The 26798-nt window shown below is 41.7% G+C and overlaps 1 protein-coding gene across 1 annotated transcript in view; it reads right to left on the reverse strand.

Moving 5' to 3' along the window:
- TTC7A (tetratricopeptide repeat domain 7A) overlaps window positions 1–26798 on the reverse strand; it is a 304003-nt gene that overhangs the window by 188074 nt on the left and 89131 nt on the right. Inside the window, exons 11-12 of the mRNA XM_054022426.1 lie at window positions 19403–19507; window positions 3124–3241 (exon numbers count right to left, since the gene is read on the reverse strand). Of these exons, the coding sequence (XP_053878401.1) occupies window positions 3124–3241; window positions 19403–19507 (223 nt within the window). The remainder of the gene's footprint in view (window positions 1–3123; window positions 3242–19402; window positions 19508–26798) is intronic.

A 26798-nucleotide genomic window follows, 5' to 3' on the forward strand; every position in this document is an offset into this window, starting at 1 on the left:
GCCCAAATTCTTATCATATATCAAATATGAAAGAATGTGATTTGATTATTGATCTACAAATTAGGAGTGGTTCACTAATAAGCAATGCCTACAGCTTTCTCATATTAGCTTGTGCCCTGAATATACTAACCATATGCAGTTCTTATGGCTAGCTAGAGAAACATTTCCCCTTCCATTTCTGATTTGTGACATTGTATCCAAAGTTCCAATCACATTCTCTGAATGGGCGGAAGCCAGGGAATATTTAAGGATTAGCTGAGGAATGTCGGGGGCAGGTATGATGAGTACTTGCATTTCACAATATATTCTGTACTTGCAGATTTTTCCCCTTGCCAGGCCTTAGTTAAACTCAGCCTACCTTCCCTTGTCTTATATGAATTCTGTATGAGACCCAAGGGAGACAAAGTTGGCACTATAGACAGTGACAAAACTGGAATAGCAAGTGGGGGGAGGAAGATACACTGTTAAAAATGCTCCAACCTATCACAGATTTTAGCCATAAAAAAAACAACCTAGAGAAGAAATAGATGTGCTGGAGCAATGAACCATCTGTGTTCCTGAGAATGAAGGAGAAATGAAGGCATCCTCTACTGAGGACAACACATCCCTCAGCTGCTTCAGTGAGATTTAGTTCAACAACACATAAGCAGATACCTTATGAGAACAAGGGAGCCACATAATAATTGCGTGGTGAGCAATCTTGTCTTATCAGGAGGGTAGCTCTTATATGTATAAAGGGACTTTTTTGAAGATTATTCAAAAAAGGCCAGAAAATGTTTTAATGATATTCAATATGATTCTCTCATCCCACTCCTGCAAAGAAACAGTCATGCTGTAAAGCAGAAAGTGTCACAAAGCAAAAGGTTTAGTTTTGAATATTCTATGTCTCTATCTCACTGGATATTGCTAACTATTGATAAAGTACGAATTAAAAAGAGAAAGCCTAATCTTAGTCAGAAAATGTCTTACATTCTAATGAACTTTCTAACAAAAGTTGTCAAGTGGCTTTGAAACAATTTATTAATTAGCACTGAGTGTGCTGTACCAATCAGAAGTCAATTTAAATGGAAAGTTATGGAAGTTAACATATATACACAGGTATTTGTGTGATCGTATCTGACATTGTGAATGTGTTTGTACACACGAGAATACACACACACACACACACACACACACACACACACACACAAATCTTTCACAATATGAAACATAGGGTTTATATGGGGGTTGATTCTCCTCCTTTCACCCCCGTCAACTTCTACATCATTTCTATGATAAATATTTTATTCTTCCTATAACAAAAAAAAAAAAAAAAAAAAAAAAAACTTCTTCAGTACAGATTTGGGTTTTTGGGATAAAATGCCAGATATTCATGTACTTGGAAACAAGTATGTTTTAAAGGGATTTAATCCATTTTATTAAAATAAGATAATCTCAACGAGGAAAGCACAGTCTCTAGTTTCTCTTAAAGAATTTGCCAGACACCTCCACTAAACAGTTGGCCCTGCCTAGTTTAACACTAAAAATATGAGGTCTGAAAGGCAGAAACTCCACTATTTCATGATGAAATTCAGAAGCTAAATTGGACACAATTGCAGAGCTGCTGTAGTGAAGGTTAAGTGTTTTTTTAATAAATGAGATTGTTGTAGGTCAGAACATTCCTGAACCCTGTTAACCTCTTGAAAACTCAGAGAAGACACAGTTCCAGAAGAGAAAGCATTAAAACTCACACTAAAGCTCCTTAAATACTTTGATCATTACAGTGGAGTCCAACAGACTCCTCTACAACTTCATTTATCAGAAACCCTTTAATAAAGTTCCATTACCGAGGATAATCATTTTACTATTTATTTATTAACGTATTTAAAAAGTCCATCTGAAAATAGACTCTGGGATCTTGTACAATCGTAGAGACAATTAAACAAAATCTGGGCACGATGCCTGAGGAAGAAGGCCATTATGTAGGACTCAAATGTTTTAAAGGACTTTAGAAAATAAGAGAAAGTTCAAGTTGTTTCCAAGAGCAACTGCTTTGGGGCAGTGAAACAGAGAAGAAACTGTGTTATATATTACCAACCACTTTGGAGAGGCACTTCTCAGAGTAGCTGCCCACTGGATCAGATATGGTTGCTTGGAGACTCACAGTGACTTCTACTACTGAAGAGCACAAATATATTTGATCAAGTTGCTCTGCTGTGGGGAAGCATGCAGCAGTACTACCCTCATTGACAGCACGGAAGATAGAGCTTTTCTGTGATCTGAACTACTGCCCACAGAGACAGTAAACAAATGGGCCTAAACCTAAGCAAAAGTGGGTGATGGTGCATTAATGGGCATGGCCAGGTTGATCAGAATGCCTGCTGATTCAGCAACTACTCAAGCAGGTTTGTGTTGGAACATTTGTATTGGCGTCCGAGAGTAAATTAAGCTGCTCCTAGATGTGAGTGTGATGGAAAACAGAATTAAAAGCCTTTCCTGCACTCCATGCAATGGGTGTTAGAGCACGTCACACCTCCAGGTGCCAAGCTTGCAGAGCCTACTGAGAACTAAAACATAATGCTTGGTGCTTGCATAACTCTTTTCCCGTTCAAAGCTCTGTACAAACATTACCTAGTTCACTTTCACTGTGCCTCAGAGGAGTAGATAAGTATTATTTTAATGATAGAGAAACAGAGACACAGAGCGGTTAAATGACTTGCTCAAATCCACAGAGGGAATCAGTGTTAAGCCAGGAGTTGAACTCAGGAGTTCCTGTTTTCCTTTGTGATTTATGAATGTGAAAATAGATGGAAAGTCAGGCTTTATTATGTAAATAAATGAACTCTTGAGAAAAAATTATTACATGTTTAATTCAAACACCTCAACACTTGTTGGTCATGGCAAATGGACCTTCTCCCCAAATGAATAGGAAATCTGAGCAGTTTGTGTTTGTACTTCAGCATAAAAATTCCATGTAGCCTATCAAAGCAGATGTTGTTCAGAAAGCAAGTGAATATTCCCCAGTAGTTTAGGAGTTTGATTATTTTCCATGATCAGCCAAAGTTTCAACAATGTCTTTAATACGTTGCTTACACTGAAGACTCAGAATAGCTGCTTTATGCACAATATTTGATCAATCTTTACCATCAGTAGCTTGAAGACTGTATGTCAGACCCAAGGCAAGATACCCCTTAGCTAGGAACTCTCCAGCATCCTCTCCTAGATCTATCACCATCTTGGCGAAACGTTCCCCTTCCTCCAGCTGTAGGGAAAAGATAGGATGGAAAAAAAAAAAAAAAAAAAAAACAAGTTACTTGCATCATGCCCACTCCAAAAAGATTACACAGTAACAACGACCTTGTGTGCTGTTACAAATGACCAGAGAGCTGTTAGTGTAAGGAGTCTCTGTAATCACAATTCAGCACAATTTTATACAGATTAATAGTAAGCAGGAGATATAGGGTCAGATTATCCACAGAGCCCAGCACACACAAATGGAGTCAAATTTTCAGAACAGCTCTGCTCCCAGTAAGGCCACAAAATAAGTGGTCAGATTTCAGAAGCGTGGTGCAGCCTGGGACTGCTGCACCGCATAACGGAGCCCCCATAACTCTCCAGCCTGGGCTGTCTCTCACAATGCTTTGCTAGTGACAAGCAGCAAACCCCTTCAGGTGCTGTGACTACTCAGCATAACAGGATGTGGAGACCCACACCCAGCTAGACTGCACGATTGCTCCCAGAGCCATTCATGAATCACACAGAGAAAGGCACCAGCCAAATGCCTCCAGCTCCCAGCAGTGTACTCAGGAATATACTGTCTTGCACTGCTCAAGACGAGCAGTGCAAATTTATTAGTTGGTTCACCACTTCATCAATGAAAAGTAGATATATATTAACCTTTGCAAACCTGAGCAAATTTACCACACACTTCAGGCAAACTCACTGGTAAAGATAAACAGTAAAACAAATTTATTGACTACAGAAGATAGATTTTAAGTGATTATAAGCGATAGGCAAAAAGTCAGAGTTACCAAAATAAAAAATATATAAGCACACAGTCTAAACTCTCAACCCTATTAGACTGGGCAATATCTAGATTAAGCAGTTTTTCTCACCCCACTGCAGTCCTTAAATATACAGGTTTGTCCCTTAACCTGGGCCAGTCTCTTCTATTGGAGTCTTAATTGTTCTTCTCCGTGTGTCTTTGTCGCTTGCAGCATAGGTGGGGGCAGGAGAAAGGTCCAGCATGTGGCCCCTGTGTTCTGTTTTATACCCTTAGTCCATCTGCTTGGAGAACACAAGTCCAGGCATGTCTGGTGGGCAGTGCTGAGTCCCCAGGCAAAGTTGAGCAATTCCCCTGGGGTGGCTTTATGCAGGTGAGTCATTGCATTGTAGCTCCCTTGCTGGACAATGGCTGGTGATGTCTGTTCAGCAGCACCCACCCAGGTATTGGTTACCTCCCTTGTCGTTGTCTCTGTAGACCTAGTATCTGGGTGCCTCCCAAACCCACTGCGTATTTTAGTGAAAACCATACAACACAATTCTTATAATTTCATATGCATTGATGATGCACATATTTAGATAGAACAAGGTCTTTCAGCAGATCATAACCTTTCCCCTGATACCTCACATGGCCTGCTTTATATGCAATATCACAATTATATACAGATGAGGAATATGGGGGTTACAAAACACTCCCCCAAGGTATAGTAAGTCTCATTCAGGTCATCTGAAAATCTGTCTGGGTCACTGGGAGCTGAGCACTTGTGTAATGGAGTGTACAAACCCCACACCGGGCCCAAAAGGTTTAAAGGATAATACTAGACCCAGGTAGCCCCACCCTTCCAGACCTGCAGTGCATGATCCAACTGGAGAGGAAGCTTAAAAGGGAGCAACCCAGCTCAGAAGTGGGAGGCTGGAGAGGAAGACAGACCTACCCTGATGAAGACAGCACCTACCAAGGGTGCTGAAGAAGCCCCTGCTGTGAGGAACAGGACTGCAGGCTGAGCCTGTTGGGGCTGAAGGTTTAGTTATGTTACATTGGACTTGGAGCCATGGGCAGAGACGGATGGCAGGAAGTGCCCCGGGAGGATAACTCGTGCTGAACACTGAGTGACTCTCATAGGGCCCTAGATCAGAGCCCGGTGGAGAGGGAAGGCCTGGGTTCCCCTATCAACTGCCCTTGCTGCAGGAGGGACATAAGCCTCATTCCCCCCCATTCCCCTTCTGGTAAGAAAAGGGCAAGGACACTGAAAACCCAAGGGGAAGCAAAGGCCATACACAGGTGTGGAACTGTACTGAAAGGCCTTCCTGCTGGGAGGCGAGGCTGGATACTGGGCACACTACCTACCAGACCCCACCTGGCCCTCTGAGAACTCTATCACAACCTGAAATAGTGATTGTGAGTGATTGAAAATTTGGTCTTAAGCCACTATTTCAATTACAAGGCATTCTTCAGCTTCACTTTACTGTTGTGAAACTACAGCTGCACCTAACTATTCTAATCGGGATAGTAATATTTATTACCTCCAGTGGTGGAGCTCATATGGGAATGGGGTGGGGGGGAACTACCCCCTGACCCCAGCTGGTCTTTACAAGTACGTTTGTGCCTTTTCAAGCATATTATACAATTGATAAAAGGTGGTGTACAGCATAAATTTTCCCACAGAGCTGGAGACAGACCCCACTCTGCACTTAACTTTGTCCCATAGGGCTGGGCTGGCTTCTCACTCTGGGGGCTGCAACATGGCATTCACATCTGGTCTGGCCACCCGTCTGTCATGACAGAGGGGTGGCCATGCTAAACCTGAATGGTTATGATGCCAGGTTGTAACACCTGGAATGGGAAGCAGGGTCCAGCCCTGCAGGGGCAGGAACCAGTGCTGCTGGGTGAGTGCAGGGTGGCCTTCCTCTACCACCCACCACTAATGACCCAAACACCAGGTGCAAAACCTGACTCCACACTGCTTACTTCCTTCGTAAAGAAAGATCTTTGAGATCCACAGATGACAAGTGTGCTACATAAGTGTTATTCATTATTTATTATTATAATCTACACTAATTGGTAGGGATGGGAGATGACTCTCAGTGTAGACATGAGATGTGTGGATTTGCACATGCATGGAGCAGTGGCACCATTGAGAGTATCTAGACCTGGTCTTGGGTGTTACTGGCTGCCAGCAGAGATGTGAGGAGGTTACCTGGTGCTCTTGCATTAGCCATTAGGACCAAGGCATTCTGTACTCCCCTGCCCTGTACTCAGCACAGTAGCAGAACCCCACACTCCATTTTCAGTGTAGATTTGCCATTTACACTAAGCGCAGCTCAGTGAAGTTCTGCTATAATATAAATGTGATGCACCTCCTTTATGTAAGGGGGAAATGAGAAGGATTCTCTTCTGTTCCAACTTCCTTGCTCCTACCCTAGTAAAGATACAAACTTTCCTCTGAAGTGTTTGTATTTGCAAACAACAACTGAGGGAAGTTCCTGTTTTAATCAGAAGGTTTCCCGTCAAAATACAACTCACAGATTGAAAGAATGTCACAACTATGCTAATTCATGTCTTGCCTTGTCAATAGGAGATGGCCCGGAGAAGAATTCTCTTGCCTCCTTCCATTTGCTTGATTTTTGTTTACCCCACTGCCCCCATACAAATGCCCTGCACACAGTTTACCACCCCTGCTACATGAGGGTTGGACCAGGGTTCCCTGACAGTTCATAATCCCAGGTTAGCCTGGTAGGGTAGCTGAAGAGTGAGTATGTCTCTTTGCAAAGAAGAAAAATTAAAGGACCCACAAATAATTGGGTGCCAATTTGCCCAAAGTTCCAGATTGTTTGGAACCAGAGTTCTGGTTCAGACCCAGCTGTGCTTTAAATAGTGAAACACTTCTTCATTGTCCAAAGTTTATAACATGAAAAAAGAAAGCTGCAGGGGAAGGAGAAGCACCTTTGGGATATTATGACTTAGGCCTGGTCTATACAAGAAAGTATATAGTTATACTGGTATAACCACCTCCCATTTGGACACTATTATTCCAATTTTGTTTTGCAGTTTAGCAACCTAATGATTTCAGCTAAATTTAAAAAAACGGGGGTAGGGATGTCTTATAACAAGATAAGTGTCTACACAGAGGTTATTCCACTATAACTATATTCATATTTTGGCTTATACAAAAAAAAAAAACCCTTCCAATGTAGATAAGGCCTTACTGGATAGAGGTCACAGACTGACAGATGTTATAGGAGGTTAAAGTGCATTTTATCTTGTTTAAATATTTGCCACTGGGCAGGCACCAATTACATGTTTTCAAACAAGAATGCCGGGCCTCTTGGCTATTTACATACAGCTGTACCACAAGTTTGCCTGCTCATAAGCGTTTGTGGGCGTGTGTTTCCTTGTATTTGTCAACATCTGCTTTTGCTGTGCAATCTTTTCTGTGAAAACCTCAGAGCAGTTTTACTTCCTCTGTTAAAATGAAAAGATATGGAAAACAAAGCACTCTTGCCCTCCCCCTGGGCTAAGCACACTGTCACGCCCAAACTCTACTGCCCCAATGCCAGAAAGCTTCAAGTTCAGAACCCAAATTTTGATCCAACATGTTGCACTGCTTCTAGACCACTAGGCCAGCTATGTTTTGTATTTTAAGGGTCCAATGTTACAAGTGCTGTGCACCCTCAAATAGTACAGATTTTAATGGGAATTGAGGTCACTCAGCACCTCACAGGCTCAGGGTCTAAGATGGCAAATACTTAGGTCCATCTTTCCTATTCTAGCACAGAGACCATTCCGCCATTTTGGAGAAGCTGCGCAGCTGCAAAGCTAACTGGTAGTTCCACTGATCACAGACTGGAGACTAATGAAAATGTAAAACACAGGTGCCGGTAAAATCAGAATGTAAAAGACAGCTACTAATCATAAAGGACTTGGCATTGTTATTGGTAATTTTCCAAAATCATCAGTCAATCCTTTTAAAATACAGTTTCCTTAACTGTCCTTAGAAAGGATCAAGACTGTGGACAGAAAACACTTCACTACCGGCCAGAGCGTCGGGCAGCGATCAATCCCGGCGACTCCTGTACTCCTGCTCGGCGAGAGGCACAGGCAGAGTCGACGGGGGAGCGGCAGCAGTCAACTCACCGTAGCGAAGACACCGCCGCAGTAAGTAGATCTAAGTACGTCGACTTCAGCTACGTTATTCATGTAGCTAAAGTTGCGTAACTTAGATCAATCCCCCCCATAGTGTAGACCAGGCCTAAGTTTCTAAGGTTAGAGAAAGAGCTGTGGCTAATCCTTGAAAGCCCCAGAATATGCCTCATTAGCCTACAGGATGGACTGCACATCCTGTCAGCACCAATCAACAGTGTCAGCTCTGGTTAAGAGCCAGATAGCAGACTGTTATTGGAAAGATCCTGCTTGGGACCTCTGTTTATAAATTTGGGGGGAAGGTTTGAAGGTTTTGTTTGGAATTGAACCATTCTTGAGACAAACATTAAAGACTTAATTGAAATGCATTTTCTTAGTATTCAGCCTTGTCAGATCTCAGCAGTTTAGTATCTCCTTAAAATCCAGAGAAGTCTCTTGCAATGAAACATAGCCTGCCAGAAATGTACCAGCAGACCAGGAATTTTCATTCTGCTTATGAACAGAAATTATTTCAGTTAATACACAATTCTACCAGGGATTTTTTAGTTGTCTGATTTGAAGATATTTAGCTATTATATACTAAATTAAAATTATATGTTATTACCAGAAGAATTAATATTTAGCAGTTCATACAAACACAAGAAAATATTTATTGAAAATGCAAATATGAAATAAGGATACTAAGTTAAAAAGTGAAGAAGCAATCTCCATTCTTTGCATAGATCGGTGGTTTTCAACATTTTTTATTTGCGGACCCCTAAAAAATTTCAAATGGCAGTGTGGACTCCTTTGGAAATCTTAGACATAATTCTAAGTTCTAAGAAAATCACTGTTCTATGGTAACGACAACCTTTTGTGGACCCCTTAGACATAGTTTGCAGACCACAAGTTGAAAACTGCTGGCATAGATCATTCACTAGTTATAGAGAGCCATAGAGCCACACCTTTGGCCAGTCTGTGCCTGCTAGGTCTAGACAGAGATGCTCTCTTTTTCTGCATATTTAGAAGAGCAGGCTTAACACCAAAGGCACTTTGTCTGATTCAAAGCCTATTGAAGTCAAAAGGAAGATAACCATTGACTTCAACAGGGCTTGAATCAGGTCCTAAAAGTTCCTGTTATACTGGAAAGACTGGGGTCCTCCCTCTTTAACCCCCCAGTCCAGCAAAAGCACATTCTTAACTTTAAGCACATGAGCAGTCCTGCTGCCCGTATACTTAAGTGTAAGCATATGCTTAAGGGTTTTGGTGGACTGGGCTCAAAGTGAATAGAAGCAAAAAATATCCCAGCACTCATCGTGAGAAAAAAATTAGCCCCCTGAAGAAGTAATAATTTGGGTGAATTCTTCTGCCCTCTGGGACCTTATGCAAGACACCTTACCTCACCTACCAGGAGAGACATACCTCACCATAGAGAGCTATACTTTTACACATCCACTTTCTCTCATTCATACTCTCCTTCACGCTCTTCATTTCTTCTTTCCTTCTTATTACTCTCGTGTTAACAACACATCAAAAATACCCAGGGACAACTGTGCAGTAGGTAAATCCCTTATCAATTGTGGAGTTTGAGAAATGAACAGATTTTAAGGAGGGCTATGATAAAGAGGGATGCGCCTTGAAGCACAATGACAGGGGGAGGGGTTAAAAGGATGAAAGAAGCTCCAAAAATGAGACTAGAAGGAATAAAAGAAATAGTTAGGAGATATGACTGGGTGGAATTTAAGGATTAAGGGATCTAATAAGAGGAGTGGACAGCAGAGATGTGTGAAGACAGTCTTGCCAAGCCCTGAAGATGAGAACAAGAAGCTTGCATTTGATGTAGGAAAGAACCAGAAAAAAGGATGAGGGAGAGGAAGAGCCAGATAAGGGATTCTATGGGGGAGACATGGGGAGAAGAGCAAAAAGGAAGATGATCTCAGCTGCAGTAGTCTAAATGAAATGATGGGCTAGGAGCTGAGATGCAGACATTTTAGCTTCTGATTTCCTTATGAACTGGTCACTATACATATTTGCTATTCAGGCTGTATGACTGGCCACGTATATCAGCTGGCATTGTTTCCTTTCCCTAACTAGATGACCTAAGTTTTATAAATAGGAGGCACACCGTTCATTTTTCCTGCTTGCAAGTTATCCAGGACCATTTGTAAATATTTATTCAGACAAGTATTAATGGCATTTTGGCTTTCTACAGAGATTCCTGCAAATACAAACGTGGTCACCCGAAGGCTGCTTTGAGAATAAAGGGACTTGCAAACTCCAGCAAAGCTAATCGGCTGGTTATATTCACAAGAACATTCACAAATCCTTTTTTGCACTGTTCAGCCATTGCCACTCCTGCTGTGACTGCCACCCACCCCCCTCTCCCCAATTCTTAGAGAGCCTGAAAACCTGCAAACCTTTCATTCACATCAACATTCACTAGGCCTCAGCTCTCAAACACAAATGTTTCCTAATGTGCCTGCATTCCAGGTGGAGAACTCACTCACTACAGATTTTACAGATATGCCAGCTATCACTCTGGGCTTGTCTAAACAAACTCTTAGTTTGTGACAAGCGGAAGCATGAGACTATCCCACACTAGCGTGTTGTGCACTAAGTGTCCATGTGGACCCTGTGGCGGTGCACTAGCAATTCCCTAGAGTGCTCTGACCTACCCCACTTTGAAAGGGGAGCAGATCAAAGCACCCTAAGGAACTTTTAGTGTGTGGAAGCATGGTTCACATGGACACTTAGTGCACAGCAAGCTAGTGCAGGATACATCCACACCCTAGTCTGCCATGAACTAAGTGTTCACGCTGACAAGCCCTCGGTTAGAAGGATCCAAGAGAGACAACAGTTATAGCAGGATTAGGTGGCAGATGGGGTTGGGGATAAATCATGAACCAACCATTTCCACTAAGCTGTCAAGGATCATGGAACCAAGAGTGTAGCGCTTCAGTACAACTGAAAACTAATCTAATGGAGACATAATTAATTTCAAATGGGGCCCAATACTAGGGTCACAAACCCTGGGGTGGACCATTTGGTTCAACCATCTGGTTGCAGGCTATAGCTGGTGCCAGCAAGCCTGGAGATATAGAATCTGACCACAGCTCCTCAAGGGGCAGGAACTGGGCATTCTTTTGTGTTTGGAAAATGCATAGCCCATTATGGGCATTACCAAAAGCAAACTAATAATAGTGAATCCTAGCTCTAAGAACATGCTACGGGTGATGAGAGGTTAAACATTTCAGGTGTGGAACCTCAATGTGACACCTGGTAAAGAAAAGAAAAAATCCTTGGGCATCAGCTTACAGGCAACAGCCTGAATGTAATTTAATTTCTTTCCTCCTCCTCCTCTTTTTATTTTTAGTTCTCTCAGAAGCAAGTGGAATCTAAGCCTGAAATCTGTTCTGACACAGCCTCAAAGCTTCCCAGAAATGAGAGACAGACACAGATACACAGAGCCTCTTCTGCGTGCTCCATGTTGAATAGGGAAAGAAGAGAGCAACAGCAGCAGAATAGGACTACAGACTGCAGGGTGGAGCCCAAGAAGCTGAAAAATGACATGAAGTTAAAAACAAAAAGATACCCAAAGCTACATTAAAGCACTGCTAATTCTCACACTGCATTATTTCATTATTTGTCAGAGGGAGTTTGGATGACTGGCTAACTCCTCCTCTAGGCCACAGGGAAGCATACACAGCTCTCAGAAAAATGTGTTACCAAGCTGTGAACTGCCACTGATGATATAATAATCTGGGTTATTCCCCCGCACCCCCCGCATCCTCTTTGATGGAAGGTGAACAGTTGTTAGTAGCATAAACCTGAGAGCTGTTTTCCCTGAAATAGAGAGTGCCTGTTCCAGCAAACCAGGTTATTTGACCAGAGCTTTTGGTGTGTACTTGAGCCAAGCCCATGGGCACACTGACAAGGGTGAGGGAACAGCAGATGCTGTCTCCTGGCATACAGCCACCCATCTGGTTTTTAACTGGCTCAACTTATTTATCAAAAGGTTGAAGCCCCACCACACTGAATCTGCATTCATAAACAGGCACTGCTGCTCCCACAGGTACTGGGGACAGGCAGGCAAAGTGATGGCCTAGAGCAGTAGGATGAGGACAGCTTTACAGATGAAAACAAGGATAGTGGCAGGTACAGTCGCATTAGACTAGGGCAACAGACTAGAGAAGCATCTAATAGGATGGGAAAAGTTGGGACATTTCAAACGATCTCACCGTTGCTTTGGTCTTTAATTTTAATTGTAACAAGAATAGGACTGAGGTTTTTTATGATTATTAAATTTCTGTATTGGATTTTAGGCAGGGATACAATTATTCAATCAATTCAAAGAAGAGGGGATGTTGCAGCCCAAAGAGAGAAAAAAGAAATAAAAAGCAAACAGTGGACAAAGAGGCAAAGAGAAGAAAAGAAAAAGTGAATGAGAGGAGGCCTATGGGGTGTTCAGTGACTAACAGACAAAGTGGAAGTAGAATACAGGGGTTTGCAGCATACAGAATGGCTCACTGATTACACATGACAAGAAACTAAGCCCATATGTTTTAAACTTGGTTGAATCTGTTAAGTATTTTGTGCCACCCTTTCCAATGCTGCCAAATTACATGGCGCCCAAGTCCAGCCCTCTGCATGGGGCTCTTGAGATCTTACCTTTCTGCAGTATTAGCTGTTCAGTCACCAGGGAGGCACATAGAAGCTAGCATTCTTGGTAGTCCCTGGCATTAAGAGACCTTGGGCTTGTCTACATTACCTGCTGGATCAATGGGCAGCGATCAATCCAGTGGGGGTTGATTTATTGCGTCTAGTCTAGACATGATAAATTGACTGCTGAGCGCTCTCCTGTCGACTCCAGCGGAGTCGACGGGAGAGAGTCAGCCGTCGACTTACCGCAGTGAAGATATCGCAGTAAGTAGCTCTAAGTACGACGACTTCAGCTACGTTATTCATGTGGCTGAAGTTGCATAACTTAGATTGATTCCCCCTTCCCCCCACAGTGTAGACCAGGCCTTTGAAATTGCTCCAGTATGAACAGCTGTGGCACGAGTGGGAACCATCATTTAGAGCAGTGGTTCTCAACCTTTCTAGACTACCGTACCTCTTTCAGGAGACTGATTTGTTTTTCGTACCCCCAAGTTTCGCCTCACTTAAAACTACTTGCTTACAAAATCAGACATAAAAATACACAAGTGTTGTAGCACACTATTACAGAAACATTGCTTCCTTTCTCATTTTGACCACATAATTCTAAAATAAATCAATTGGAATATAAATACTGTACTTACATAGCAGTGTATAGTATACAGAGCAGAATAAACAAGTTATTGTCTGTATGAAATTTTAGTTTGTACTGACTTCACTAGTGCTTTTTATGTAGCCTATTGTAAAACTAGGCAACTATCTAGATGAGCTGATGTACCACCTGGAAGATCTCTGTGTACCCAAGGTTGTGAACCACTGGTTTAGAGGGTAGGGAAAATTCTGGAACAATTCTTTACCCACAGAGTATTCCCACGGCACCTGAAAAGTGTCTGACCCAAAACTTACCAGTGCCAATAGGCATCAGTGTCCTTTAGCTATTTACACATACTGGTCAGAGACCAATAAAGACAGAAGAGTGTTTTCTACTGAGACTCATCTCCCGACTTCCAGTCTAGTGCCCTAGTCACTAGCCCATGCTACCTGTCACTATTAAAGCTAGTCCCAGACTAGACTCCATTTGGCTCCATGATTTTTTAAAGCTCTACAATGACCTCCCTAGAATTCATAAAGAAGCAGACGGCATAGGAAGGTCTCCCCGTTGAAGCCAATCCTTTAAGGGAGGTTAATAACGTGGGAGAGTCTGGAGCTGCAAGATGTTCAGAATTTGGTGCATGTTTGTAGTCACTAGCTCATCCATATGTATTTGTATAATTGGACCTTGAACATAATTAGGGACACGGAACTACTTCAATTCAAATTTGAAATTATTATTATTGACAACACCAACTTGTGCCGTGATCCCATAAGATTTCACAAACTCTGCAAAATTGGGTAAAGTCAGCACTCGGCTGGGAGAATTATAAGGAATGGTGGGTGCATCAGGAAGCAGCTCTAGTAGTTTAGTAGGTGGCTCTCTTTTCTTTGAATTCATACAGGACAAATGACTGAACATTGAGGGAGTGGCCTAGTGGTGCAGACTGTGTCAGCTTTCCAATGAAAATAACAAATGATTTGATCATCTGCAATTGTTTAAAATCTCACAGCACTTTCTGTAAGATAGTTTAAAGATGACTGGCTAGACATCCCTAGGATCTGCATTACTCATTCCAGGCTGAACATAGCCCACGAGCTAGAACACAATTTGTCCCTAGCCATGTTAGCTGGCCAAATTGTTGCCATGTTTTAAAAGATTTATAAACTGGTTCAGCAAACTGTGCTTGGGACCCAGGGTGGATAAGACCTCAAATCACCTTTGGGCCAATGAAACACTTTAAATATATTGTACCACATATGGATGTGGAATAAACTGAAAGTTATAGCTTGTCCCAGAAAGATTTTAAATCTCAGGGGCACTGTTAATCATGGGTCCCATTGTGTCTCTGAATAGGCAAGAGTGATCTGTACAGGTGTACGAGTTTTAGCACTTTTCTGCTCCCTTGAGGCAGTTCTTTTAGGCCCTTAGACTAATGAAATATTGATTTGCTGTTCACCCCACACTTTTCGATTTGTAAAAACCTATAATTCTAATATAGGCTGAACAAGACATTACTTACTGCTCAGTGTGGGTCCAATCTTAGGAGTAACTGGGCTCTCTGGGGAACAGATCAGAACAGAACTGGGCTCTTTGGGGAACAGATCATCTGCCGGTGTAAATCAGCACAGCCCCAGTGAAATCAATGGAGCTATGCCAAGTAACATCAGCTGAGGATCTGGCTCTTAATGTCAACAGGAGCTGAGGGTATTCAGCTCTTTTCTGGCTCTGTATGTATTGATTTGCCTGGTGTAGTATTAAAGTATATGTTTATTTCAATTTACTTTGCACTGGAGATCTCTTTATAGATGCATAATGGGCATTTTGGACACACTAAATCACATTGGCGCATTCAACATTTTTATTTATTTTTGTTTTTTAAAAGTGTTCTGGGATACTGTGTACAAAGCTGGTACTATAAATTAAATGATTGCTTGATTAACCAGCAAAGAAACAGTTCTGTACTCCCCATGACACACTACAATTATCCAGATGCATAAATGGTGTTGAAATGATTTCAGTTGCTAACGGTACAAAATAAGATTAAAGTACTGCTTGCATCTGGACAGTAAACTATCAGGGTGTAGTAATGCACCAAAAGCATACAGTAGAGAGACAAAGACAGCACGAGTTTGCTTTTTCATTTGTATAAATGATGTTCTTATTTCACCCTTTTTCTGGCTAAATAGCAATCAAATATTTATATTTATTTCATAATTTAACAAATAATACACTAGTCACATTTCCAGCAAGTTAGGAATTAATCAGATCTTACATTTCCTGAAAACCAACGTGTATTAATGTTTACAACAAAAAAGTTAATATTTTTCCATTAGATTGTTCAATTAAATATTCATCCTGTTCTCTATTTAAGCGCCATTGATCACTGCTTTTCTAACTTGTTCAGCTTCAGTTTAGAATGATTTGATTCTAATTTTATTACCATGTAATTTAAATGCACATAATTACTGTAATTATGACATTTAGGGAAACAGCTCTCCCAAGGCAGAAGATCTTTTTAAGTTTACTGGCAAACCTACTTTTGCTGACAGAAGAATAGGTTACTACCTACTAGTGGATGGGGACTATGTAACATTGACTTTTTTAAAATTAATTTCTGTAGTTGTAAAGGGACTCCACCCATTTTTGCCCAGTTTTACATCCCTGCAATCCCATTGACTTCAGTGTCAAGGCAGAATTTAGCCCATTTACTGAAAGGAGAACAACAGTGATTAGTCATATATATATGAATTTTCAATTACCTGACCGTATTTCAGTGCTGTTATCTCCATCTAGATCCCCATTCTGCCACCATCCATATAATCAGCAGTGCCTTCTTCAGACAGAATACTTACATAGTACAACATTATTCAGTGTGAGAAATGGTGGCAGAATTGGGCCCTCATGGAATAGTGCTTGCAATTCAGTGAGAGCGGACATTTCCGTACTTCATTGGACTGGATCCCATTTAAGGAAGTAAGGGCCTGATCCAAATAGAAAGACTCCCATTGACTCCAGTGGGTTTTAGATAAGCTTTAAATTAGAACACAGAAAATACATCTTGCCATTGGAACAACTGGGTAAATGACTGTTAATTAAACACACATCCCCTCTCTTTCTCAATTTGTGTTTATCTAGGACTCGCTTGTCACTTTGCAATCTGCCATGAGTAAAGAACTGTGCACAGCTGGACTGCTCCAGGAGCAGACCAGGCAAGGAGTTATGACTCACTCACATTTATCTCCCAGACTCTCCTCTGGCTACACCAGCAACATATTACTTTTCATATGTTAGCTGTGCAACGCCTGTGCAGGGAATTATGGGGTACTTTATGCTGCCTTATTCTCTTCCCCCCCATAAGGGAAGATGGCCCTTATTTTTTAATCACTAGATCTTGCCTTATAACAGCTTTGAGTGTCCCTCTAATTCCTCATACACTCCAAAGATTAGGTAGAACAAATTCTAGTATTAAAGGAAATCAGCAGCTGTGTACCCATTCACTGGAATGGCAAGATGCGTTTCCCAAATCCTAACCTACACCATCAGAATGACAAGATGGCAGCTCATACTTTTCTTTATTAGAGTTATGACACCTTTTAACTTTTTTTAACTGATTAATTCTTCTTTGTATTCAGATGGCTCCAGACTGAGCCTGAATCTATGCCCAGCTGAAGGAGGGCACTCTGGGGTGACAACAGTAGGCCAGGTGGGCTGGGGCATCTGCACAGAGGGGAGTGAGGGAGGTGGCTGGGGAATATTAAAAAAAAAAAAAGCAAGGAAGTGTACTGTTTCTCTGTTTATACTATGAGCTCTTCAAGGCAGGCACCGTGTCTTTCTATGTGTTTTTATGGTTTCTAGCACAAGGATCTTAATTGTGGCCTCTATGTGCTCTTGTAATACACATCGTCATAATCATCATCATCATCATCCTGATGTTTCATTCAGTGCTGAAATCTAATCAAGTGCTGAAGATTATGCAGTCTGGGCAAAAACACAAATTAATGGGGTTCAAATAGTCTTCTAATTTTGCACTTGTAATCTGTAAACTGCAGGTACATTAACTGTGGGAGCAAAAGAGAGGCAACGAATAAGCACCTGATCGCAGGCAAAAAATCAGGTGGCTAGGCCTCTAAATGTTATAATTGGAACCCGTAGTTGCATGTGCATAGTTTGAACCAACAGTGGACTGTGAGCACACAATGAAATGGTTGCCATTAGATATTTGATCCTTAATATTTAAAGGGAGGAAGAAAGGAAAGAAGCTAAGCTAGCAGGAAAGCAGTAGCACAATATAGAGTAGACACAAGAATTCTGTTCCATTTCTTTTCCCACAATGTAGTAGCCTAGTCCTTTCATCTCAACAAATATCAAGGGCCCATTTTATTCCAGTGGTAGAGGTCTTGGTTACAGCTTCAGTGCCTACAGAAAACATGAGATCATCTCAATGATTTTACTTTCAGAACTAAACCTCAAAAGGTTCATTCATTCTAGTTATACCTGCAGGCTAGTTATAGCAGGAGACTGCATGTATAGCAAGTAACGTGGAAGGAAAATGCAGCCTTCCCTAGTGCAAAGTTTGTGTTTAGCAGGAGCCACAGGATTGTCCATAAGTCAATAAGTATCCATCTGTTAGATTATGGTCATCTGTTTGTGACATTTATAATAGGCAGGAACCCTTTATTAGTATTCTGGCTTTCACTGGATTTATCATTATTGTATAAGATGGTTTTTGTCTAGGCTTGACTCCTGCAAGAAGAATCGCGAGGCTGGCTCTCTGAGCTCACATAGAGCCCCGCTGACTTCACGGTCTGTGTGAACGCCTGCCTTAGTGACTTTCCTCACAGGACCAGTTTAAAAAACTAGGCAGAAGACATTTCCTAATCATGAGCACCTCAGGATACTCGAGTTCTAAGTGGTGAATACAATTTTTAATCTTGAAAACCATCTGATGAGAAAGGGTAAGCGGAATGTTCAACATAACCTGCTGCCTGTTTGCACTTTGCTTTTTAAAAATCTCTCTTAAGTATCAGACATTCAATTTCTGAATTAAAAAAAAAAGAAGAAGAAAAAATGTGTGCATGAATTTTAGTGCTCTGGAAAGGGGTCAGACTGATCACCATGGAAAGAGACATCCTATCTACTGAACAGGCACAGCCTGGGTAGTAGCAGCAGCTTCCCCATATGGTATCCCCCAGGGGCCTCAATCTTGACCCGGAGGAACCATCTCTTCAGCGAGATGATATTTCTTGTCTTTTGTCAACTCACGTCAGACCTTTAACATTATAGCACAGCTTTTTTTGGCATGTGGTTGCTTTTGAAAAACATATATTGCCAGATTCTCAGCTGGTGTAAGTTTATGTAGCTCCACTGACTTCAACTGAATTATGCTGATTTACACAGCTAAGGATCTGGCTCCTAGTGTGAAAAAAAACCTCAGATTTTCCACTCAACCGAAGCAGATTTTTATGATGTTTTCTTTTGTGCCTTTCGCCTCTTTTGTTTTATTTAAAATTTCCATCTGTAATCCCTTATTGGCTGCAGGAAGACAGCGGTGGAAAAGCAAGCTCTCATTCAATTAATTAAACCAAGCAGCAAAAGACTGACAGATGTTTCTGCTTTTTAGGATAATCAGAATTTCACGGGCACTGTCTCCCACCCCCACTCTGTTTCTGGAGCATGTATTAATGCAACTGAAATACAAAAGCCTGACACAGTGACTCAAGAACAAAGGACTGAGCTGTCCAGCAGAGCTGTATGACTAATAGATGAGGGGCCAGGTTCACTCTACCCCCACCACAGCCGTTAGAATGTGAAGGTTAATGATTTGGATTCTATACTGGAAATTAACCTGAACAAGTAGCCCTAGGCTACCAAGGGAAATAATTCCTGATCATCTTGTATTTTTTCTTTGCTCTACTATGCCAGTGAATCTCATTTCAAAATTTCACTGCTGATACATATTTCACAGGGTTTGGTATTTTTTTACTGCACTATGGCACTGGTACTGCGGCACCCAATACATTATGTAAGAAGAATTGCATCAGCTCACTTACCCAGTGCAGTGGCCCAATGCAGACCTTAGCAGCCAGAAGAGGAACCATGGGATCTGCAGGACGCAACTTAGCACACTCTCTGAGCACTGACACAGCATATGCCGACTGGAGGGCGTGGGAAAAACAGTAGTCTGATTAGACAATGCACACAACAGTTACACTAGTCAGCAAAGATTCATACATCAGCAACAAGTGAGTTGCTTTGCCCTCCTCCCCCAGCAAGAAACATATTGTTTTCAAAATGCCAAACAGCCAGACCTGGCAGCAAAAGGTGTAAGAGAACAATTTTCCCAATAAGTCAAAACACAGGGTTATACTAATTCTATTCTTCATCTCCTCCTGGAGTCCTGCAGTAATTCACAGTGACTACAGAGACACCTTCTAGTGACCCTGAAAGGAACTTGGGGAGCCTCCCCTTCAGCCAATTAAATCAAGACAAACTGAATCTTGCAGAGGTTTGGGCATCTAAATCAGTCTCTATCTGGTGGATTTTGTTTTTGGTCCCTCAAGTTCTGTAGCAAACAGTAATACCATCAGCGGCCCACAGACCACAGAGTTGACTTGACAAATGCAGTACAATGCACTATTCAGCAGGTGCCCAGAGAGAGCAGGCTGGATATGGTCACTATGCCTGGTAGAAGAATCTGAACTTTAATGCAGGTGGTATGAATAGCGTATGTTAGCTCTCACTGTCTCTCTGGGATTAAGTTACAATTAATGAATAACATTTAATAAATTTAGCACTTGCATGGCACTTTTCATCTTTAAAGCACTTTACAAACATTAACTAATCTTCAGAACATGCCATGAGGTAGGTACATACTGTAACACACCCATGACCACCTAGGAATCTCTCAGAAATATGGGGACAAATCCCAAAATCTCCTGCTTCAAAAGCACATGTCCTTAGCACTCAGTCTAAAATAGAGTCTCTATTAGCAGTCTGGGGGTTATGACACGCAGTTGTGCAGTTCTCATTCCAACAACCTAAAGGTAGTAGTACAACAGTAGTAATGTAATACTATCAATAGCCTCATTTTACAGATGAAGAAAGAGAAAGAAGTTAAGTGAATTGTCTAAGGCCAGGAAAGTCAGGTCAGAGCTGGAATTAGAACTAATACATTCCAGACTCCCAGTCCTAGGGCAGTACCCAAAATGGCTGGTGTGTTCACAAGAGTTAACAACTCTAGACATTGTTTTACTTTTGTTTGTGGTTTTGAGGCAAGAATCTTTGGATTTCAAAAGGCACCCTCTTCCTCTCTCACATGGCTCTAGTCATGGTGTTTGATACAGGGGCTCTCTTTACCCTCCTGGGTTGAGTTACAAGTTTTGACATGGTTCAAGAAAGGATCATGACCTGACATATCCCAATCCCCTCCTTCTGCTTGTATTCCAGCCACAGCTCTATTATTACAAGGCAATACACACCTTACCCTAGTGAGCATCAACAGAGGGATACACCCAACTCCTAGTACCTCAACATGTGAGAGTTTATTCTCAAGACTGGGTTTGCAAAGGGCTGCATTGTCCACCTTTATTTACAAGGATTACAAATTAATTAAACATGGGTGGGAGAATCTCAACTCTGGGCAAGCAGAGATCAGATGCAGAGGAAACGGATCCAGTCTGCTTTTAACTGCATTTGTATAATCAAGAAAGTGAAGTTCTATGTTTGCTGGCAACTGCCTTTTGGGTCAGAAATAAGATGGGTGGTGAGATGTCTAAGCTATGAGTTCTCAAGCTGGGAGTCACACACAAGTCCAGGGAGGTCATGAACATCCTCCCTTTTTTTATGGTCAGACGGTTAGAGATCCCATGGGGAAAAGCTGAACCCACCGGTTTAATGGGAATTTTCACCTATCAAAAATATACATACAATACTTTAGCGGATCAGCTCCATACTTTTCAACTTTGGGTTGTATTAATTGTAACCACCTTGGCATGTAGAGTTTTTTTGTAATGTGGAACAAATAGGTGCATCTCTCAGCACATCTTTTTTTGTGCTCAAGTCCAACATCTGCAGGAAATCCACTTGCCTAGAAAGTTTTCCCCATCCCAATCTGTTAGATGCAAACTCTTCCCTGTCCAAATATATAAAAGGATCCCTGTCTACTTTTGACAAGGAAACTACTCTCACAGCCTCTGTGAAGTCACGTGCAGTGATGGTGAAGAAGTCTGGTAATAGATTGTTTTAAATTCAATATTTTTGAAGGGGCCCATGCTCATCGTTTTGTGGAGCTTCAAAGGTACAGAAAGAAGCAAGGCAATACACTAGGACAAGGATGTGGGGGGCCAGGGGAAATCAGACAGTTTTCTTACTCTGATTAAACTTGTCATGGTTCTGAATCCAACAAAAGACTCATAATTTAAATGAAAACTCTTCTCCAACTGTTAAACCCAACACCAACATGGCAAAAAATCCTATTTTCTAATTATGTAATGAAGATACACCACCTCTTCAACTGTTCTCTGATGATGGACTTCACATGAACAACCTTAAGAGTGATTTTCAGTTATATTTCCTTGATTATTTTCCCAAGAGAGTCTAAAGAGAAGAATTCTTCTATCAGTTACAATGGATTCCTTCAGTTCCATGCAACTAAACTGATTGTGCTGCCTAAAAGTCTTTGTTCTTTGGCTCACTTTCATCTTTTTACACCTCAGTCTGTTCCTGACCTCTCCTCTTCCATCCCCAGCAAAACAATGAAACAAATATTTGAAAGAGAGAAATAAATTCACTAAACGTTTAGAGGATAATGAAACCATGAGATGGATAATGAAACCATCAGCAGGGGTTTCTAAAGAGCAAATATTGCCAAGCAAACTTTTTTTGGCCTGTTGGATAAAATTATACCACTAACAGACTAAGGTAATGCAACAGATGTAACATTTTGATTTCAACACAGCATTTGCTCTTCTCTCACCCAGGTACCAGGAAGCTCTTTTTTGCTATTTTTTTATATTCCAGCTATGGTGGGAAAGGTTTCTCAAAAAGGTGGGGTTTGTAGCATGCTCTAAAAGTGCTCATACTTTGGTTTAGACTAAATCCCTCTGGTAGTTGGTTCCACAGCTGTCCCCCTCAATTGAAAATGCTTTATCACCTTGGGGCTTGTAAGCTGCCTTGCCCCAGAGGAGCACAACTGTCTTGGTGGGTTATGCATCAAAATGCAGTCACTAATATGGCTGGGTTCTGACCTGTTGATAATGGCTTTGAAATTCAGAACCAAGCACTTGAATTGGCAATGGAAGCAGACTGAGAGCCACTGATGGGTGCAGAGTACAGCTTATGGAAATCTATCCTACTGCAGGGGTGAGCGGTCACATTTTCCACAAACGAGAGCCTCTGCATTGCTTTCACCTTCAACCTGGCCCAGATACAGTGAGTTACAGTAATCCAGCTTGGAGGTGAAAAGTGCATGGGTCTCTGTGGCTGGATCCTTTTCCGGGAGGGCTGGGAAGTCTCCCAGCCAGCTGGAAGTAAGTGATGATATTGTTCACTACTGAAAATAATAATGCCAAGCTCTTATATAGCACTTTTCACCAGTAGATCTCAAAGCACTTTACAAAGGGAGGTAAGTATCATTATCCCTATTTTACAGAGAGGGAAACTGAAGCACAGAACAGAAACATGATACTACATGTCCATCCAGGGTTAGTGATAAGTCAAGCAAGATGCTGAGACTTCACACTACTTTCATTAAAGGGAGGGCAGTTCAGTGGTCCAGCTAGCTCTTCAAGTCCAGGGAGTATTTCCCTGGTACAATTCTGGTCTTGTCCACCCTGGATGGAGACCAACCCTGAAATGGCAGGGAAATGGACTAGTTCAGTCATTCTCAAGCTTTTCCATAGCAGGACCTCACTTTCCATGGGACCCCCAACCCATCTAGCTGGGATTCAGCTGGACCCATTTCCATTTAGCAACACACGAAGGGCATGGTGGTTGCGACTCCTGATGCCCATTCATGACACTCCTTGGGGGTCCTGAACCAGAGGAGATGAATCCCCAGATTACTTGAACTCATCAGGTCTTCCCATCTAATTTGTACGATTCTGTGAATCCCAAGTGTGCACATCACTACATTCGCTTTTGGCTCTTAACCTATGACTTTAATTTTTCCCCTCTTCTCTTGCCTCTGCATCTAGCTAGTTAAGAAATTACAGGCTGTGACGCTGTATGGAATATGTGGGACACTTTGTGATATCATTGATACCAGTACTATAAAATTGCAAGGAATCTGACCAGATATGCTATGTGACATATCTGCAAAAATGTTATAATTTGTCTATTATGATAATCTTGTTTATATGTTTGTATCACCTTTGTATTGTAAATTATAAGTATGTACAGTACATCTGTATTTCCAAACTTGTGCTCTGTTTCTGGATGACACCCCCAGACAGATTGGCATCAGCAGTAGGCCTGCTTGATAGCCCATCAAGGATCAGCAAGACAGGAGGGGGAATGGTTATGAACAGAATTCTGAGGCCTTTCAATGCCATGTGCTGTAAAGCTTGTGTTTGGGGACACAGGAAGTACAAGCCACACGGCAAAAGAAGATAAAAGTCAGTTGCATCATCTCCATTTTGTCTTCAAACCTGCTTCCTACCTCTGTAGTAACTTTTCTACAAACTGAAGCTCTAAATAAAAGACTGAATGACCCATCCAAGCTGTGATTGTGTTCCAGAGGTACTTTCAAGCCAGCAAACTCACCAATACTGCTAAGACCCTGATATATGGACTTTGAAGTCTTTGTACGTATGTGATTGCTTTACCATTTAACAACTCTCTTGTTCTTTCTTTATAATAAATCTTTAGTTTTAGCTACTAAAGGATTGGCTGGCAGCATGGTATTTTGGGTAAGATCTAACCTAATATTGACCTGGCAATGTGGCTGGCGCTTTGAGTTCAGAAGAACATTTTGTATAGCGAGCAGAGTTTTAAAATAACTTCGCACTATACTGGACTTAGATGCTGACTGGGAGCCAGAGAGGGGGCTGTGTGATTCCCTTTTTTCTTTTTTTCTTTTTTTTTGCGCTTGTTGAAAACCAGTGTGGGGATCAGAAGCAGAGTTTATGACTGGTTGGGGAGCTTAACTTCAGTGTTACTCCCAAGACTGGTGGGTATCTGCTCTCCTTTTTGCAGCCTGGCCTGACCTTGGCATTTCCAGTGAGGGCTGCCCAAGGCACACCAGGCCACACAGGCAATCAGCTTCAACATTCATTATTAAAATAATTGCCAATCCCCTCCACACCCTTTCTGTGATTACAGTTTTTAACATAAATATGCTCTCACTAATGATGACCAAATATCTTCATGTACACTGCCATCAGGAAAATAGCTATGTCTGAATTTAGGAATGGTTTCTTGGAATATATATCCCCCTACTCGCCCCTCCCAAACACATACACATATACTCTGTTTCATTTTCAGGAATCTTTGGAAATTTCCATTTGCTGTACTGTCTTCAACAGACAAACCTCTCTTGTCCTGTGCCCCTTTACCTCAATCAAAAGAAACCAAACTATTGACTGTCCCCTAGCTGGCTGACCTTTGTAACAGGATCTTTAACCAATGAATGTTCAATATTTTAACTTTCATTCCCCAGTGATGCTATTTAAGGAGCCATCTGAGGCCTTTGCTGCTCCCAAGGCTCCTGACTGCAACGCAAAGACAAACGTGCTTTTTTTATGCTGGTTACCTAGCAACCAGCTTAAGCTTTTGCAAGGAAACCAGCAGAAGGAGCAACCTAAATCACAAAATTCATCTGCTCTTGCTGCAGAATTATGTATCAGATATATTTATATCTTTCTTTCTAATCTTCTAGAAGGCTTTATGTCGGCATTATAGGCATGTCTTTCAGTCAAATGTAAGGCTCTTGATAAAGATGTTTGCTTTTGTTGCATCGTTTTTAAATAAGAATAAAGTATTCCTATTTCTGGTTGGAACATGGATGGAAAAAGCTTAAAATGTAAACACATCATATTAACTACTCATTATTTGGCTGTGGATCTTACATATCAATAAACACATATATTCCTCATTGGATCACAGTGAGCAGCTCCTCTCTGCAAAACTGACTTCAAGGGAAGCAACTGAAATCAAAACTACATGCTGACAGCGCAGCGCTGAGCAGCCCCACACTACAAGCAAACATTAACCAATGCTTAGCCAGCAGTGGACACAGAACCCACGGCTCTGGAAACAGTGAGCTTCCCTTCCCCAAGCAGACTGCTGAGTGCCTGAGATGCTGACAAGAATGTAACTATTATTATTTGTATAGCTCCAACACACCCTGAAGCATTATGTTGCTAATAACATTTTCAGGTGTCAGGTGTCCTCTTCCTCCCTCCGTTAGGCATGCACAAAGGCAGGAAGGTTAAGAGCAGACATTGGCAGTCCCTGTGGTGTAAAAGTTCTTTACTGCCTGTTTTTCTGAAGTGCCATGACTGTGGTTTAAGCCACTCTCGCTATTCTGCATAGCTTACACAGTAATGTCCCTAGCACCTGCCAAGACAGGGGGAGCAGGAATGATGTAATTGCTCCCAAACTCATGCAATCGCTGCCCTTGCTGCAAGTGCTACGACAGCTGTCCGCTCTAGATGTTTAGTAGCATACTGGGTGCTCCATGAACTTGGAGGCAAGCGCTGTGGATGCCCTATGGGCTCTAATGTTTGGTAGGTCAAACAAGCCTCCGAAGGTAACTCCTCCACCACTGTCCTTTCAACTACCATGGGGCCTTCCCCATCCTCACAACCTATCTCCCTTCCTCCAGTGCAAGAGTGAGAAGAGCAGTAAATTCACGCTTCAGCAGATACATCACACTGCCCTCTACTGGCCTAAGAGTGCTCAGCCCATTCACCACATTCTACCCCGCCTTGAATAAATTTCAAAACCAATAATGGAGATTTGGTTTCTCTCGACGTTTTTCAACATAAACATTTATTTTTTACATTTTTTAAAATTAAATAATGCTCCCATGCACTGTATAAAGAGAATGTCTTGAATGGCCATCTGCCTGACACAGGAGGCCATCACTACGTTAAAGTAAGTTTAATTAACTATCCAGGCACCCGGTGCTTTTTGTAAGAGTGGTTTTTATTACTGTTTAAAGCTAAAGAAATAAATAATTCCGTAGCTGTCCCTAAATAGCTACAGTTCCGATTCATATAGGGAAACCTACCCATTGGCATGAAGGCCAAAACCATGTGTCCTGAGAGAAGCACAGTGAGAAGATGGTGCACATTAATGTCTAATACTGCCCAAAGCAGGTGAGTGTGTTAAGGAGGCACCTTTAGCATTTCATCTTTACAGAGAACAGGTCGCCACAATTTTGGGGCATAAGGGATTCGTTTAAGGAATGGTCCGTCCCTATGATGTATTGAGAATCCTCCACTG

Source organism: Malaclemys terrapin, chromosome 3 (genome assembly GCF_027887155.1).
Source record: "Malaclemys terrapin pileata isolate rMalTer1 chromosome 3, rMalTer1.hap1, whole genome shotgun sequence".
Lineage (NCBI taxonomy): Eukaryota > Metazoa > Chordata > Testudines > Emydidae > Malaclemys > Malaclemys terrapin.